This window comes from Pipistrellus kuhlii, unplaced genomic scaffold (assembly GCF_014108245.1).
Source record: "Pipistrellus kuhlii isolate mPipKuh1 unplaced genomic scaffold, mPipKuh1.p scaffold_m20_p_23, whole genome shotgun sequence".
NCBI lineage: Eukaryota > Metazoa > Chordata > Mammalia > Chiroptera > Vespertilionidae > Pipistrellus > Pipistrellus kuhlii.
In genome coordinates this window covers 1,392,978-1,410,229 of record NW_023425522.1, presented here as the reverse complement: position 1 = coordinate 1,410,229, position 17,252 = coordinate 1,392,978, and the positions used below count along the sequence as shown (strand labels likewise).

General features: G+C 65.6%; 1 protein-coding gene across 3 annotated transcripts in view; it reads right to left on the bottom strand.

Moving 5' to 3' along the window:
* The window catches only part of SLC5A10 (solute carrier family 5 member 10), a 76,233-nt gene that overhangs the window by 9,415 nt on the left and 49,566 nt on the right, over nucleotides 1-17,252 (bottom strand). The window contains exons 10-15 of one of the 3 annotated variants that reach the window (XM_045586474.1): nucleotides 9,594-9,701; nucleotides 7,405-7,555; nucleotides 2,654-2,822; nucleotides 870-1,085; nucleotides 597-654; nucleotides 381-479 (exon numbers count right to left, since the gene is read on the bottom strand). In XM_045586474.1, coding sequence (XP_045442430.1) covers nucleotides 382-479; nucleotides 597-654; nucleotides 870-1,085; nucleotides 2,654-2,822; nucleotides 7,405-7,555; nucleotides 9,594-9,701 — 800 coding nt within the window. In that variant the 3' untranslated portion in view covers nucleotide 381. Of the gene's footprint in view, nucleotides 1-327; nucleotides 480-596; nucleotides 655-869; nucleotides 1,086-2,653; nucleotides 2,823-7,404; nucleotides 7,556-9,593; nucleotides 9,702-17,252 lie in introns of those variants that run through there. The other 2 variants (XM_036451869.2, XM_045586475.1) reach the window with 2 other exon arrangements.

The following is a 17,252-nucleotide window of genomic DNA, read 5'->3' as shown; positions in this document are numbered from 1 at the left end:
AACTCGGAAGCAGCTGGGATGCCAGGCTCGGGGGGGGGGGGGGGCAGTGAACAGGGGGGCCCTGTGGCCCTGGAAGTAGATGGACCAGTGGGGGGGCTCTCCCTCCACCCAGGGGGCCTGACACCTCCAGGCCCCGAGCTCTGGCGACGGCGCTGCTCCTGCCCTGGACCCACGAACGCAAAATAAACACAGTAACACAGGGCGGAATGTCCACGGAATCCCAGTTCTTGCCAAATGACGACCATTGCTCAAGTGTCACATTCTCTTCGCTCACCCCTCCCTGACGGTTCAGGCTCCCGCCTGCGGGCCGGGCCGTCCCGGGCACGGATCCGCCACACGCCCGGGTCCTCAGCAGGGAAGGGGCGGTCAGGGCCGGCCACGTCAGGCGAAGTAGGCATAGAAGAAGATGTTGACGCACATGAGGAGGATGGCATTGAGGCCACAGACACGGGCCCAGAAAGCTTGCTTCTGGGAGCCACCTGGCACGGGTGGGAGAGAGGAGCTGCTGAGAACCTCGGGGCCACCCCAGGGCCCGGTGGCTCCGAGGCCCAGGCCCAGGGAGGGCGTGAGAGGGATGCCCAGGGTCATGGGCGTACCTGATTTGGCTCCTGGGGGCAGGTCCCTCCTGAGAGTCCACCAGGTAAGGTTCTGGATCTGCAGGGAATGGGAGGGATGGGGTGGCAGGACGGGAGGGTGTGGGGGGCTCAGAGGGGACCCAAACAGGACCAGGGCTCAGTGACAAAAGAGGGCAGCTGAGTGCCGAAGGGCCAGGGACCAGGGCTGGGTCCAGAGCGGGGAAATTCTTGCGTCAGAGAACTGGGACTGGTCAGAAGTTGGGAATGGGCAGAGCCCGGGACGGGCAGGCTTACCTGCGCCCCGGGGGGTGGGGGCGTGAGCAGGCTGCCGGCCACCACCACGGCCCCGCTGAGCGCGAAGAGGGCCACGGCGAAGTGCAGGTAGTGGATGCTGCCCAGCACGGCAGGCCGCGTGTCCGGGGCGCCGCAGGGCAGGGCCGGGTGCAGGAACTCCAGGACCAGCCTCGTGGCGCCCACCGCCAGCCCGACCATCAGGCCCCAGAAGGCGCCCTGGGGAGGCAGGGCAGCGGGGCCGCTGGGTGAAGGCCCAGAGGCGATCTGAGCCCGGGGCACCCATCCCAGGGGGACTGAGGAAGAACAGCCGGCCGGCCCCACCCACTCTCCTCGCGCCCGCCCGCTCTCCTCACACCCGCCCCCTCTCCTCACACCCACCCCGCTTCTTCACACCCGCCCGCTCTCCTCACACCGCCCGCTCTCCTCACACCCACCGGCTCTCCTCACACCCGCTCTCGCGCCCACCCGCTCTCCTCACCTGCTCTCCTCACACCCGCTCTCCTCACACCTGCCCGCTCTCCTCACGCCCGCTCTCCTCACATCTGCTTCCCTCGCACCCCCGCCTCTCCCTCACGCCGCTCTCGCTCGCACCCGCTCCTCGCACCCGCTCTCCTCGCACCCGCTTCTCATCGCCACCCGCTCTCCTCACACCCGGCTCTCCTCCACCCACCCGCTCTCCTCACCCCACCGGCTCTCCTCACAACCCGCTCTCCTCAACCCGCTCTCTCCACCCACCACCCGCTCTCCCACACCCGCCCGCTCTCCTCACACCCGCTCTCCTCACACCCGCCCGCTCTCCTCACACCCGCCTCTCCTCACACCCGCTCTCCTCGCACCCGCTCTCCTCGCACCCGCTCTCCTCGCACCCGCTCTCCTCACACCCGCTCTCCTCACACCCGCTCTCCTCACACCCCGCTCTCCTCACCACCCGCTCTCCTCACACCCGCTCTCCTCGCACCCGCTCTCCTCACACCCGCTCTCCTCACACCCGCTCTCCTCACACCCGCTCTCCTCACACCCACCCGCTCTCCTCACACCCGCTCTCCTCACACCCACCCGCTCTCCTCGCACCCGCTCTCCTCGCACCCGCTCTCCTCACACCCCGCTCTCCTCACACCACGCTCTCCTCACACCCCGCCTCTCTCCTCACACCCGCTCTCCTCACACCCGCTCGCTCCTCACACCCGCCCGCTCTCCTTCACACCCGCTCTCCTCACACCCACCCGCTCTCCTCACACCCGCTCTCCTCACACCCGCTCTCCTCACACCCACCTGCTCTCCTCACACCCGCTCTCCTCACACCCACCCGCTCTCCTCACACCCGCTCTCCTCACACCCACCCGCTCTCCTCACACCCGCTCTCCTCACACCCGCTCTCCTCACACCCGCCCGCTCTCCTCACACCCGCTCTCCTCACACCCACCCGCTCTCCTCACACCCGCTCTCCTCACACCCGCCCGCTCAACTCGTCCTCACACCGCTCCTCACACCCGCCACCTCCTCACCACCCGCTCTCCTCACACCCGCTCTCCTCACACCTGCCCGCTCTCCTCACACCCGCCCGCTCTCCTCGCACCTGCTCCCCTCACACCCACCCGCTCTCCTCACACCCGCTCCCCTCACACCCACCCGCTCTCCTCACACCCGCTCTCCTCACACCCGCTCTCCTCACACCCGCTCTCCTCGCACCCGCTCTCCTCACACTCGCTGGCTCTCCTCACACCCACCCGCTCTCCTCGCACCCACCCGCTCTCCTCACACCCGCCCGCTCTCCTCGCACCCACCTGCTCGTTGGCGCGCCCCCAGAAGACGCCCAGGACGAAGACGGCGGTCACCGGGGGCGCCAGGGAGCTGGTCACCGACTGCATGTAGATGAAGAGCTGCCCGCTGTTGGCGCCCTGCAGCACCGGGATCCAGGCCACGCTCACGCCGATCAGCACCACGATGACCAGCCTGTGCGCAGCGGCTTTGTCAGGAGCCCCTTTCCCCCTGCCCTCCCCCCTGCCGCCCACTCCGAGCCGTCCAAGCCTGCACCCGCCAGGAGCCCTGCCCCCGCCGCCCCCCCTGCCGCCCACTCCGAGCCGTCCAAGCCTGCACCGGCCGGGAGCCCTGCCCCCCCCCCCCCCCCTGCCGCCCACTCCGAGCCGTCCAAGCCTGCACCGGCCAGGAGCCCTGCCTCCACCGCACGGACCCCTTTGGGGTCCTGCCACCTCCCTCCACGCGAGGCCTCTCCACGCAGCCGCGCTTCACCTGTTCATTCCACAGCTCTTCAACAAGAGCCCCGGAGCGCGGGGCGCTGTGCGGGGACCCCCCCCCCCCCCCAGCACGGGAGCACTGTGCTGGGAAGCCCCCTCCCCGGAGCGCGGGGCGCTGTGCGGGGACACCCCCCCCCCAGCACAGGAGCACTGTGCTGGGAAGCCCCCTCCCCGGAGCGCGGGGCGCTGTGCGGGGACACCCCCCCCCCCCAGCACGGGAGCACTTTGCTGGGAAGCCCCCTCCCCGGAGCGCGGGGCGCTGTGTGGGGGACACCCTCCCCCCCCAGCACGGGAGCACTGTGCTGGGAAGCCCCCTCCCCGGAGCGCGGGGCCTGTGTGGGGGACACCCTCCCCCCCCAGCACGGGAGCACTGTGCTGGGAAGCCCCCTCCCCGGAGCGCGGGGCGCTGTGCGGGGACACCCCCCCCCCCCCAGCACGGGAGCACTGTGCTGGGAAGCCCCCTCCCCGGGGCGTGGGGACACTGTGCTAGGAGCCCAGCCCTATAATGAGGGCCCTGGTCACTGCCCTGATCAGAACTGAGCAAAAAGCAGATGAGCCGTCACCCAGTCACCTGTGCTAAGGGCTGGCTCAGGAGCCCAGAGGAGGCATCAGTCTAGGAGGGCTCCAGGAAGAGGAGCCCGGGGCCTGGAAAGCGTGCAGCTCCGCTGAAGGGACGGGGGCGGGGTGAGGTGTTCCATCGACTCCCCCTGGCCGAGCACCCTCACCCTGTGCCAGCTGAGGGCCCCTCACCCCTAATGGGGGGTGGATGAGACCTCCTGGAGCCTGCCCAGCAGGCATGACCCAGGCTCAGTGTGAGCTGGGGTGGGCCCACTTGCCTGCCTGCCTCCCTTTTCCTTCCTAGGCCTCGGGGAGGCGGGAGGGAGGAGCTGCCACCGCGGTGAAGGCTAATTACCCCTCAGCCTGGCAGGCACAGCCTTCCCTCTTTAAGTTACAGGCAGGTTCCAGGGACCCCCCCACACACACACACTCTCACACACACACACACACACACACATACACACACACTCAAACACACACACATACACACTCACACACACACACACACACACACACACACACACACACACACTCACACACACGCACACACACATACACACACACACACACTCACACACACTCACACACTCACACACACTCACACACTCACACACACTCACACACACACACACTCACATACACACTCACACACACACACTCACACACACACTCACACTCACACACACACACTCATTCACACACACACTCACACACACACACTCACACACACATACATACATACACTCATTCACACACACACTCACACACACACACTCACACACATACATACATACACACACCCACACACACACTCACACACACACACATACACACACACTCACACACACACTCACACTCTCACACACAAACACACACACACTCACACACACACACACACTCACACACACATACACACACACATGCACACACACTCACACATACACACAGACACACACACTCACACACTCACACACACACATACACACACACACTCTCACACATACATACACACTCACACACAGACACACACACTCACACACACTCACACACACACAGACACACACAGACACACGCACACGCACACACACGCACACGCACACACACTCACATACACACACTCACACACACGCACACATACGCACACACACACATACACACAGACACACACACTCGCACACACACACTCACACACACTCACACACACATAAATACACAAACACTCACACACATACACACACACTCACACACACACATACACACAGACACACACTCACACACACACTCACACACACACATACACACACTCACACACACTCACACACACATACACACACACACTCACACAGACATACACACAGACACACACTCACACACAGACACACACACTCACACACACACACTCACACACACATACACACAGACACACACAGACACACACACTCACACACAGACACACACACTCACACACACACTCACACACACACACTCACACACACACACTCACATACACATACACACACACTCACACAGACATACACACAGACACACACACACAGACACACACACTCACATACATACACACACACTCACACACACACACTCTCACACACACACACAAACACACTCACACACATACACACTCACACACACACTCACACACAGACACACACACACTCACACACACACACACGCACGCACGCACACACGCACGCACATGCAGGCTCCCGAAGCCCAGCAGCAGCCTCAGCACCTGCCCAGCTCAGCCTGGGTGTGCGATCGGCTGCCCGTGTCTTCCCGTCTGTTATTTACAAACAGTGCGGAGGCCTCCCTGCACCTGCCTGGATCTGGGCAGTCTAGGGATCCTGGGAGACCCAGAGCTTCTCCCCCCCGCCCCCCGGCCCCCGCCCGACCTGAGGGGCTCCCCTAAACCACATGCACCCAGGCGCACGGAGGGGCAGTCCTCCTGTCAGGAGTGTGTGTGGGCGGAGGGGGGGGGAGAAGCATCGAACGCCCCTTAGGCGCACAGGATGACGCTCAGACAGCTGAGCCACCCTGGCCAGGGCTGGGTTTTTCTGATTCAGCCACCACCCAGCTGCCAGGGGAATCCCAAGGCCAGAGTATTTCCTTCTGCCTGGAACACCCTTCTCCCCTCCCCGGCAGCCCCCGTCTTCCAAGGCCCAGCTCAGGGCCCTCCTCCTCCAGGAAGCCCTCTCCCCCCCCCCCCCCTGCTGACAGGATGACTGCCCCTCCGCGCGCCTGGGTGCAGTGTGGTTTAGGGGAGCCCCTCAGGTCAGGGGGGAAGGGGGGCTCTGGGTCTCCCAGGACCCCTAGACTGCCCAGATCCAGGCAGGTGCAAGGAGGCCTCAGCACTGTTTGTAAATAACAGGACGGGAAGACAGGGGCAGCCGGGGAGGGACACAGGAGTGAAGGCGGGGGAGTGGCCTGGGCTGGCAAAGGTCAGGGTCCTAGAGGAAGAGCTGTCCAGCCCCTGGCCTGTGACACCACCTCTGGCCACCACCTCTGGCCACCACCCGCTGCTGAGACCGGCCGCCATCATGGCCCTGCCGCCCGCCCCGTGGCCGCCTCCTGGGCTTCTGGGAGTGCCAGGGCGGGGGACAGCTCAGCCCGAGTGGGGGCCTTCCCTTGAATCCCACTCCTCCTGGGGTTGGGGCCGCAGCTCCAGGCCCCACAGCAGCATGAGCGGTGCTGCTGGAGGCACGAGGGGGCTGGGGGTGTGGGAGCTGAGCCTGGCCCTGGGCCCTTTCCACGCCACCAAACCGGCCGCTGGGAGCGCAGACACCAGAGAGGGCGCAACCTGCCCAACAGCCTGGGCCGGAGGCAGGGAGGCGGCGAGGGGCGGGGAGGGGGAGGGGGAGGGCAGAGCGCTGACGGAGCATCTGCAGGCAGAGGCTGGGCCTGCAGATGAGCTCATGCCTGCCAGCTGCCGCGTGCCCCAGCAGCGCCCGTCCCACGGGAGCCGGCTTTGCATCACCGGGCCCGCTGCCTGCAGCCCTGGGCCCGCCCTGCCCACGGCGCCACGGCACAGGGTGCAGGGTCAGAGGCTGGGCCCTCACCCCGCAGGCAGGAGCCGTGTGGCTCAGTGGGAGAGGGTGAAGCAGTCGGACACACACCTGGAGGCCATGTGCTCCGCACTGCTGACCTCCCCGGGAGCAGCTCTGCCCGCCGCCAGGCTGGGGTGTGACCGACGGGCGTGACAGAGCCTGCAGTCCCCTGTGGGAGGCGCTGCGGGCAGAGGGGCTCATTCTGGGTCAGTGCACCGGGGGGGGGGGGGGTTTGAGGGGGGGACTCGGGGTGAGGCCCTGAGGCAATGGGCCCGCGGGCTAGGAGAAGATGGGCAGAGGGCAGGGGCCAGGCACGGGCGGAGGACAGTGAGGCCCGAGGGTGGCCGTTCCTGCGCCCGGCTGGGCTCCCTGTGGAGCAGGGTCAGCAGCAGGCTAGGGGCTCAGGTTTGGGGATGACAGAGGACCTCTGGGCCGGCTGGGGGAGGGCACCCTCAGAGCTGTGGCCGAGGGCAGGGGTGCACCCGGGAGGAGCGGGGACTGTGAGGGCAGGAGACAGTGGGAGGCGGGATGGACAGCACTTCCCCGCCTCTTCTCTCCTTCCTGGACAAACTCCTATTCATCCCTCAAAGCCCCCTCTGGCGGGCCTCCCGGGCTGGGCCCACCTCTCCTCCCGCCTGCTGCGGCCTTCGCCGCACCTACCGCCCCACCAGCAGCAGCTCCCGCTCGCCGGCGCGCGGCCGCAGCCGCCTCCAGATGTCCATGGTGAAGAGCGTGCTGCTGCTGTTGAAGATGGAGGTCAGCGACGACATGAGTGCGGCCATCATCACGGCGATCATCAGGCCCCGCAGACCTGCGGTCAGAGACGCTGCTGGCCGCCCGCCCGGCTCCCGCGGAGCCCTCCCCCTGGGGCCCAGCCGCCGGAGGGGGGGAGCCCCAGGGAGGAGGCTGGAGGCGGACAGACTTGAGGCCTGAATGGCCAAGCCGGTCCCCTCGGCCGGCTCCTCCCGGCGGTCAGCGGCCCCCGGGTCCACAGCCTCGCAGCCGGTGATGGCCGCCGGGACTCCTGTGGCGGAGGCCGAGTGACCCGCCTGGCACAGGACACCGTGAAAGTTCAGAGAGGGGAGCCCAGATCCCATGGGCCTATTCATCCCTCAAAGAGCCGGGGGTGGGGTGGGGTGGGGGTGTGGGGGGGCGGGGAGGGAAGTCTGGGTGGCAGGGCAGGCTCAGCCTGGCCTCCTGTGTGTGGCTGCCCGGCAGACCCGGGGTCCCTTTCTGGTTAGCTGAGGAGGAGATGTGGCTCCACAGTGAACAGAGAAGCCCACTGCTGTTGGCTGAAACGAGTGAGGCCCCTGCAGGGCCAGCCTGTGTGCAGAGCCTTCTGGGATCCAGGCTGGAGAGGCTGAGGGTCACCTTGCTGCGTCTTAGTGCACGTCTGTCTCCAAGGCTTTAATGCTTTTCCTTCAAGTGCCTAAGGCGCCCCCCGCCCTCCCCCCCTCTGCACACACACCCCACCACTCCCACAGATCCCCGTCTGCCCTGTGCCCCGGCCCTCAGATAATCCGGGGCTTGGCCGTGCGGGTGCTGTGTGCTGCCGGCCCAGGTCCTGCCTCTGAGCAGAGGAGTGGCCAAGCACCGTGGTCTTTGCTGTGTGTGCATCAGTCTGGCAGGATGGGCCGGAAAGAAAGAGCTCAACCAAGTGTTTTCCCAAAAACATTTCTCACCCTCCTTTCCTCGCTCAGAGGTGGATGAGCTCAGGGCTTACTCTCCACCCATTTCTCCGACACGGAGACCGAGGCCTGGAGAGGGGTGTGGCCCAAAGGCAGAAGCCCCAGAACCGGAGAGGGCGAGGCGGGAGGGAGCCCCACGCAGCCGGGACTGGCACCAGGCAGCTGGCGAGTGACGGTTTAATCCCAGCAGCGCTGAGGGCGGGTAGGTGTCACTATCTCCCATTCACAAACCAGGACACAGAAGCTCGGAGGGGGGATGGGACACGGCCCAAATATCGCTGCCAACCGGCAGAGCCCGGATTCAATCCCGCTCCAAGCCCTAACCGCCCTGGGCTGGGCGCCCTGGAGGAGGCGGGCGGGGCAGGCCAGGCTGCCCGGCGGAGGAGGGAGGTGCAGACCAGAGGTCTGAGGCCCTGGCTGCAGAGGGTCTCCTCTCTGCTCAGGTGGAGCCCCACCTGCTGGGGCCTTGCTGCACCTTCTGCGATGGGGACCCCATCACCCAGGTCCCACTGGCAGGGCCTCTGCTGCCACGAGAAACAGGGACAATCCTAAGCCCGTCCCCTCGGTTCGCCCACTGGCCCACAGGGTCTCGGGGGAGGCAGAGGTGAAGGTTCACGGGACCTTGATGGCATGATCCCGCAGAGCGAGCGGCGGGCTTGGGGCAGGCGGACAGGTTTGTGTCTCAGCCACGCCGCAGCCCTGGCGAGCCCTCCCTAACCCCGTGCCTGGCTTCCACCTGTCTGCGGCCGGTGGCTCTGCCTCGCAGCCTTCACGGAGAGAAGCGGCTTGCAAAAGCCGGTGGCACCCAGGGGGCCTGAAGGGAACGTGGCCCCATTCCTCGAGTGACAGGACCAGCTCTGGAGGCAGAGTGTCCAGGCTCAGACCAGCTTTGCAGCTCACCTGCCACGTGACCTTGGCCAAGTCACGTAACCTCTCTGGGCCTCAGTTTCCCCATCTCTAAAATGGGGACCATAATAATGGCATGTACGCTCCCTGAGGTGAAGATGCAAGATACCCGCATGGCATGTGAGTGTTTTCTGTTCCTTTCCTCCTTGCGCGATGAGCAGAGCGTCCTGCCCGGATGCCACACACCATCACACTGGACCCAGAGGGCCCCATGGCTCCCTCAGTGCCCGCCCCCCGGGCCCACCAGAACCTCACCGACGGGCATCAGTTCCATGACCAGCTTGGGGTAGGCGATGTTGGAGCAGCCGATCTCGGCCCCGCAGGCCCGCAGGCACTCGGAGGGCAGCACACAGCCCACGTCATCTGTGGGAGAGAGGCCCAGAGTTCCACGCCGCCCCCACGGCCCTCAGACAGGCGCTCCCGAGGACCCCACTACCCAGACATCCCTGGGGCTCATCCGGACTCCGGCCTCGGCCTCTGGGCTTCGGCCCAGCCTGGCCTTCCTGCGCTCTCTCCGCTGCGGGGCCCTGGCCCTCGGGCTGACCCGGCTCTCCAGGGCCTTCCCAGGGGATGGGTGCCGCACCGGAAATAACCTCTCTGCTCTCCCGCCCACCTCCCCTCCCACGTCTCTTCCTCCCTGGTGACTGGGGATGTTTGTGTCTTGCCTCTTCCCATGGTGGGGGGTCTGGTGCTGCCGGGGACCTGGGCCTGGGCCCCCTCAGCACTGGGCACACAGCTCCCCCTCAGCACTGGGCAGGCACACAGCTCCCCCTCAGCACTGGGCAGGCACACAGCTCCCCCTCAGCACTGGGCACACAGCCCCCCCTCAGCACTGGGCACACAGCCCCCCTCAGCACTGGGCACACAGCTCCCCCTCAGCACTGGGCACACAGCCCCCCCTCAGCACTGGGCAGGCACACAGCCCCCCTCAGCACTGGGCAGGCACACAGCGCCCCCTCAGCACTGGGCACACAGCCCCCCTCAGCACTGGGCACACAGCTCCCCCTCAGCACTGGGCACACAGCTCCCCCTCAGCACTGGGCACACAGCCCCCCCTCAGCACTGGGCACACAGCTCCCCCTCAGCACTGGGCACACAGCCCCCCCTCAGCACTGGGCAGGCACACAGCCCCCCTCAGCACTGGGCAGGCACACAGCGCCCCCTCAGCATGGGCACACAGCCCCCTCAGCACTGGGCAACAACAGCTCCCCCTCAGCACTGGGCACACAGCCCCCCCTCAGCACTGGGCACACGCCCCCCCTCAGCACTGGGCACACAGCCCCCCTCAGCACTGGGCACACAGCTCCCCTCAGCACTGGGCACACAGCCCCCCTCAGCACTGGGGCAGGCACACAGCCTCCCCTCAGCACTGGGCACACAGCTCCCCTCAGCACTGGGCACACAGCCCCCCTCAGCACTGGGCACAACAGCCCCTCAGCACTGGGCCACCACAGCTCCCCCTCAGCACTGGGCACCACAGCCCCCCCTCAGCACTGGCACACAGCCCCCCTCAGCACTGGGCAGGCCACACAGCGCCCCCTCAGCACTGGGCACACAGCCCCCCTCAGCACTGGGCACACAGCGCCCCCTCAGCACTGGGCACACAGCTCCACCTCAGCACTGGGCACACAGCTCCCCCTCAGCACTGGGCAGGCACACAGCTCCCCCTCAGCACTGGGCAGGCACACAGCTCCCCCTCAGCACTGGGCACACAGCCCCCCTCAGCACTGGGCACACAGCCCCCCCTCAGCACTGGGCACACAGCTCCCCCTCAGCACTGGGCACACAGCCCCCCCTCAGCACTGGGCAGGCACACAGCCCCCCTCAGCACTGGGCAGGCACACAGCGCCCCTCAGCACTGGGCACACAGCCCCCCTCAGCACTGGGCACACAGCTCCCCCTCAGCACTGGGCACACAGCTCCCCCTCAGCACTGGGCACACAGCCCCCCCTCAGCACTGGGCAGGCACACAGCTCCCCCTCAGCACTGGGCACACAGCTCCCCCTCAGCACTGGGCACACAGCCCCCCCTCAGCACTGGGCAGGCACACGGCCCCCCTCAGCACTGGGCAGGCACACAGCGCCCCCTCAGCACTGGGCACACAGCCCCCCTCAGCACTGGGCACACAGCTCCCCCTCAGCACTGGGCACACAGCCCCCCCTCAGCACTGGGCACACAGCCCCCCTCAGCACTGGGCACACAGCCCCCCCTCAGCACTGGGCACACAGCTCCCCTCAGCACTGGGCACACAGCCCCCCCTCAGCACTGGGCAGGCACACAGCCTCCCCTCAGCACTGGGCACACAGCTCCCCCTCAGCACTGGGCACACAGCCCCCCTCAGCACTGGGCACACAGCCCCCCTCAGCACTGGGCACACAGCTCCCCCTCAGCACTGGGCACACAGCCCCCCCTCAGCACTGGGCACACAGCCCCCCTCAGCACTGGGCAGGCACACAGCGCCCCCTCAGCACTGGGCACACAGCCCCCCTCAGCACTGGGCACACAGCGCCCCCTCAGCACTGGGCACACAGCTCCACCTCAGCACTGGGCACACAGCGCCCCCTCAGCACTGGGCACACAGCCCCCCTCAGCACTGGGCACACAGCTCCCCCCTCAGCACTGGGCAGGCACACAGCCCCCCTCAGCACTGGGCACACAGCTCCCCCTCAGCATGGGCAGGCACACAGCTCCCCCTCAGCACTGGGCACACAGCCCCCCTCAGCACTGGGCACACAGCCCCCCCCCTCAGCATGGGCACACAGCCCCCCCTCAGCACTGGGCACACAGCCCCCCCTCAGCACTGGGCACACAGCCCCCCTCAGCACTGGGCACACAGCCCCCCCCTCAGCACTGGGCACACAGCTCCCCTCAGCACTGGGCACACAGCCCCCCCTCAGCACTGGGCAGGCACACAGCTCCCCCTCAGCACTGGGCAGGCACACAGCCCCTCCTCAGCACTGGGCACACAGCTCCCCCTCAGCACTGGGCAGGCACACAGCTCCCCCCTCAGCACTGGGCAGGCACACAGCCCCCCCTCAGCACTGGGCAGGCACACAGCGCCCCCTCAGCACTGGGCAGGCACACAGCTCCCCCCTCAGCACTGGGCAGGCACACAGCGCCCCCTCAGCACTGGCACACAGCCCCCTCAGCACTGGGCACACAGCTCCCCCTCAGCACTGGGCACACAGCCCCCCTCAGCACTGGGCACACAGCCCCCCCCTCAGCATGGGCACACAGCCCCCCCTCAGCACTGGGCACACAGCCCCCCCTCAGCACTGGGCACACAGCCCCCCTCAGCCCTGGGCACACAGCTCCCCCCTCAGCACTGGGCAGGCACACAGCCCCCCTCAGCACTGGGCACACAGCTCCCCCTCAGCACTGGCACACAGCTCCCCCTCAGCACTGGGCACACAGCCCCCCCTCAGCACTGGGCACACAGCCCCCCCTCAGCATGGGCACACAGCCCCCCCTCAGCACTGGGCACACAGCCCCCCTCAGCACTGGGCACACAGCCCCCCTCAGCACTGGGCACACAGCCCCCCCCTCAGCACTGGGCACACAGCTCCCCCTCAGCACTGGGCAGGCACACAGCTCCCCCTCAGCACTGGGCAGGCACACAGCTCCCCCTCAGCACTGGGCAGGCACACAGCTCCCCCCTCAGCACTGGGCAGGCACACAGCGCCCCCTCAGCACTGGGCACACAGCTCCCCCTCAGCACTGGGCACACAGCTCCCCCTCAGCACTGGGCACACAGCCCCCCCTCAGCACTGGGCACACAGCCCCCCCTCAGCACTGGGCACACAGCCCCCCCTCAGCACTGGGCACACAGCCCCCCCTCAGCACTGGGCACACAGCGCCCCCTCAGCACTGGGCACACAGCTCTCCCTCAGCACTGGGCAGGCACACAGCTCCCCCTCAGCACTGGGCACACAGCGCCCCCTTAGCACTGGGCACACAGCTCTCCCTCAGCACTGGGCACACAGCTCCCCCTCAGCACTGGGCACACAGCCCCCCTCAGCACTGGGCACACAGCTCCCCCCTCAGCACTGGGCAGGCACACAGCGCCCCCTCAGCACTGGGCACACAGCGCCCCCTCAGCACTGGGCAGGCACACAGCTCCCCTGGGGGGTGAATGGAAGCATTGGAATGTCTCAGCCTCAGCCCAGACCTGACCAAACCCCAAGTCCGGGCTCCCTATCCGGGAGCAGAACGGCCTGGGGCAGCACCTCAGCACTGCCCGGCGCTGTGGGGGGCCCTGGGGCCTGGCTCCGGCTCTGATGGGGTTCCCGGAGCAGGGGGTGGTGGGGGGGGATGGGGTCTGCTCCTCCACCGCCCACAGCAGCTGGGGTCCCTCTCTGCAGGGCTCACAGCCCAGTATGGTGACAAGTAGCACCAACCTTGTGCTCACTTGTTCCTGCAGGAAATGCTTTTTTAAAATATGTTTTATTGGCTTTTTTAGAGATAGAAGAAGGGAGAGGGTTAGAGAGATAGAAACATCAATAAGAGAGAAACCACCAGTCGGCTGACTCCTGCATGCCCCCCTAGCTCTGCCTACCCCAAGCCTCTGCTTGCTCTGCGGGGATCAGGGCACGTGCCCAGACCAGGAATCGAGCCAGTGACCTCCTGGTTCGTGAGCCGATGGCCAACCACGGAGCCACGCTGGCCAGGCAAAAACACTAAAACGCCTTTGGTCCGCTCCCTGGGGCTCCGCTCCCTGGGGCTCGCAGAGGCACGAAGTGCGGAGAGAGCAGGCGCTGACAGGAAGCTAGAGCAGAAGCCACAGGTGACCAGCGGGAGGGAGGAGCTGCAGGGCCGCGGAGGCCTCTGCGGTGGGGAGCCCTCGGTCAAGTCCCCAACAGCAGCTGTTTCCCCCAGACTCCGCCCGACCCCCGGGAGTAAGCACTGCCCCCTCCACATGCCCCTTCTGAGAAGGCCCACTGCAGGGGCAGGGCGAGCCTCAGCACCCTTCCCCCAGCCCTAACCCCCACGCCCTACAGCCCAGCCTTGTCCAGCCTCCGGAGCCCCAGATTCCAGGACACCGGCTCCCTGTCATCTGCCAGGCCCCTACCACTCCGAGTCTAATCAGATTTGTCCCTCCGCCTCCTTACCCAGTGATGGTCCTGCCTCCCTCTGCCCTCCCCTCCCCCAGCCCAGCCCCGGGCTTCTCCACCGGCTCCCCTACTCTCCACCAGCAGCTCCTCGCTGCCTCCCTCCCATCCCATTCTTTCCATCCTTCTCGTATCACTGACTTCTCAGGATGCCTCCCCACCCCAGCGCCGCCCACCCGGCTTCCTGGGGAAAGTCCTTTGCGCAGCGTCTGGCTGGGCCCAGCCCTCCCGGACCTGTTTGTTTTCACACACACCCAGCACCTCGGCTCCTGCGCGCCTGTGGCCTATGCCGTCGCCTCCGCGGTGCTCCATCCCTGCCCTTGTTTACCTCCTGCTCCACGGCCCATTGCAAACAGCCTTCTCTGGGGCTCCCCGCCTCCCTCCCTCCCTCCCTCTCCCCGGGCAGAGTAGCTTCCTCTAAGGACTCCCAGGCCCAGGGTTGAACCACAATTGTCTGTCGCATTTCTGCCTTCCCTGCCAGACTGGGCGTCCCCGAGGGTGCACGATGGGTCTGAATCACTTCCCTGTCCCCGGCTCAGGGCGGGCCGTGAGAGACTGTCTCTGAACATTTGTGAATGAGTGAGGAAGGAGGAAAGGCACAGGAGAAAGAGAGAAAGGAGTTCAGGCACTGTAGGATCCAGCTTCCCTGCCCCACCCCCCCCACCCCCACCAGCTGCGCCGATGAGAGCACTCAGGCACAGAAAGGGGCTTGCCTGGGACACAGTCAGACCAAGCACCTGCCGGGCCACCCGGCCGCCTGGGTGCAGCATTAGAGGGGAGGGCCCCTCCCGACAAGTCCTGGGCTTGGCCTGGCTGGCCCTGGTGCCTGAGGACCCGGGCCTCCTGGGCGGGACAGAAGAGTCACAGCCACATAATAGCTCAGAAAGCCTGAGTCAGGAGGTTCTGCTGCGTTTATGCAGCTGCTGCAGGTGCTGGCACGGCACCGCCTGGCCGGCTGCTCCCTTCACCCGCTGGTGTTTGTGCTGAACTTCAAGAAAGAACATCCCTCCTTTATGACAGCAGCGGAGGTGTCGCCACACAAACAAAGGCCCTGAATGTGCCAACTCAGGAGCGCACCGTCCCAGACAGTGAGGGCCCGGGCGCCTCTGGGTGCACCGGGGCACCAGCGCAGTGGACGGAGGAGCCGCCCAGGCCTCCACCGGCACAGCGTCCGCACCAGCCACGGGCCCACACAGAGGCCGGGGGTGCTCCTCTCCTCCCCCAGTCCTCCCTCCCTGCAGCCAATGCCAAGGGCAGCTCTGGGCTGAGTGGCCAGGGAACCGCACCACCTCGTCCTGCACGGCCTTGTGAGCAGCAGAGGGGACTCCCGACGCCACCGCGGCCCCCACCTCCCTGCTCACACTCCCCGCACCTCTCCGCCCCGCAGGGGGCCAGCCTGCTCCACCCCCACTCCACGGGGCTATGTCTGCTGTTCCCTCTCCCGGAACACCCTTCCCTCCTGCCTGACCCAGGAGCACATGCTCCTCTCACCTTCGTGGGTGTCTGGGCTCCTAAATCTAGGGCAGCACCCTCCATGACACCAACAACGCCGTGGCCAGTGTCTGCCCTGCTCCCTCCGGCCCGGGGCGGGGCCAGGGAAGCCGGGCCCAGCAGTGCCCACACAGCAGATGTGTAGCAGGCTCTGCTGGTGTTGGAATGACCCCTTCCCGAGCTGGCCACCGGGAATACCACCCCGAGGGCTGGGCTAGCGCCCTCCCCCAGGCCTGCCCTCCCTGAAAGCCGCCGGACGTGGCGTGCAGCTGGGAGCAGAGGCAGGGCCAGCGGGCTGGAGTCTGGCTCTCCGGTCCCTTCCTCCGCAGTCCTGGGTGAGCTTCCTCTCCGGGGCTCTCTCCTCTGCGAAGCCTTCTGGGACGTCCGTGGCCACAAACTCCACTTCAACCTAAACTTCACCCCTCACACAAGAACTAATTCAAATAGATCAAAGATTTAAATGTAAAACTATCCAACGTTCCGGAGAAAAGACAGGAAGCTCCTTGCGACCTAGGGCACGGGGAAGCATGTTGATTTGACATGAAAAGCATGGGCCCTCGGAGCACAGTGGCGAGTGAGACTCCTCACAACGCACCGCCTCTGCTCTGCGTAAGACGCCTGTGGAAAGGAGGAAAGAAAAGCTACAGAAATGACTTTAGTCAGGTTTTTGAGTACAAAATCAATGTACAAAAACCCCTGTGTGTCTACACTAACAACGAACTACCAGAAATCCAGAAAGCAATCCCATTTACAAGTATAAAAAGAGTAAAATACCAAGGAACACATTTAAGCAAGGAATGAAACATCTGTGCCCTGAAAACTTACAAGCCACTGTGGCAGAAACCCAAAGACACAGGTAAACGGGAACTAGGGGCGAGGAGAATGCGTGTTGTTAAATGTAACACAGCCTAAGGCAGTCTCAGACTCAGTGCGATCCCTATAAAAACTCCAGTGGTATTTTTCACAAAAACAGAGCAAACAATTTTTAGATGTTTGTAGCAGACCACAAATACTTCAAATAGCCAAAGTGATCTTAAGAAAGATAAGCAAAATGGAGGCATCCCATTTCCTGATTCCACACTGCATCACAGCCCTGGCCACTGTTCCAGGTGGTGAGAGCGTCAGCCAGTGCATGGGAGGGTTGCGGGTTCAATTCCCAGTCAAGGTCACATACCGGGTTGCAGGTTTGATCTCTGGCCCTGGAAGGAGTGCATGCGGGAGGCAGTCAATGTGCCTCTCTCACATCAATGTTTCTCTAACTCCTCCCCCCTCGCTTCCACTCGCTCTAAAAATTAACAGTAAAAATATTCTCAGG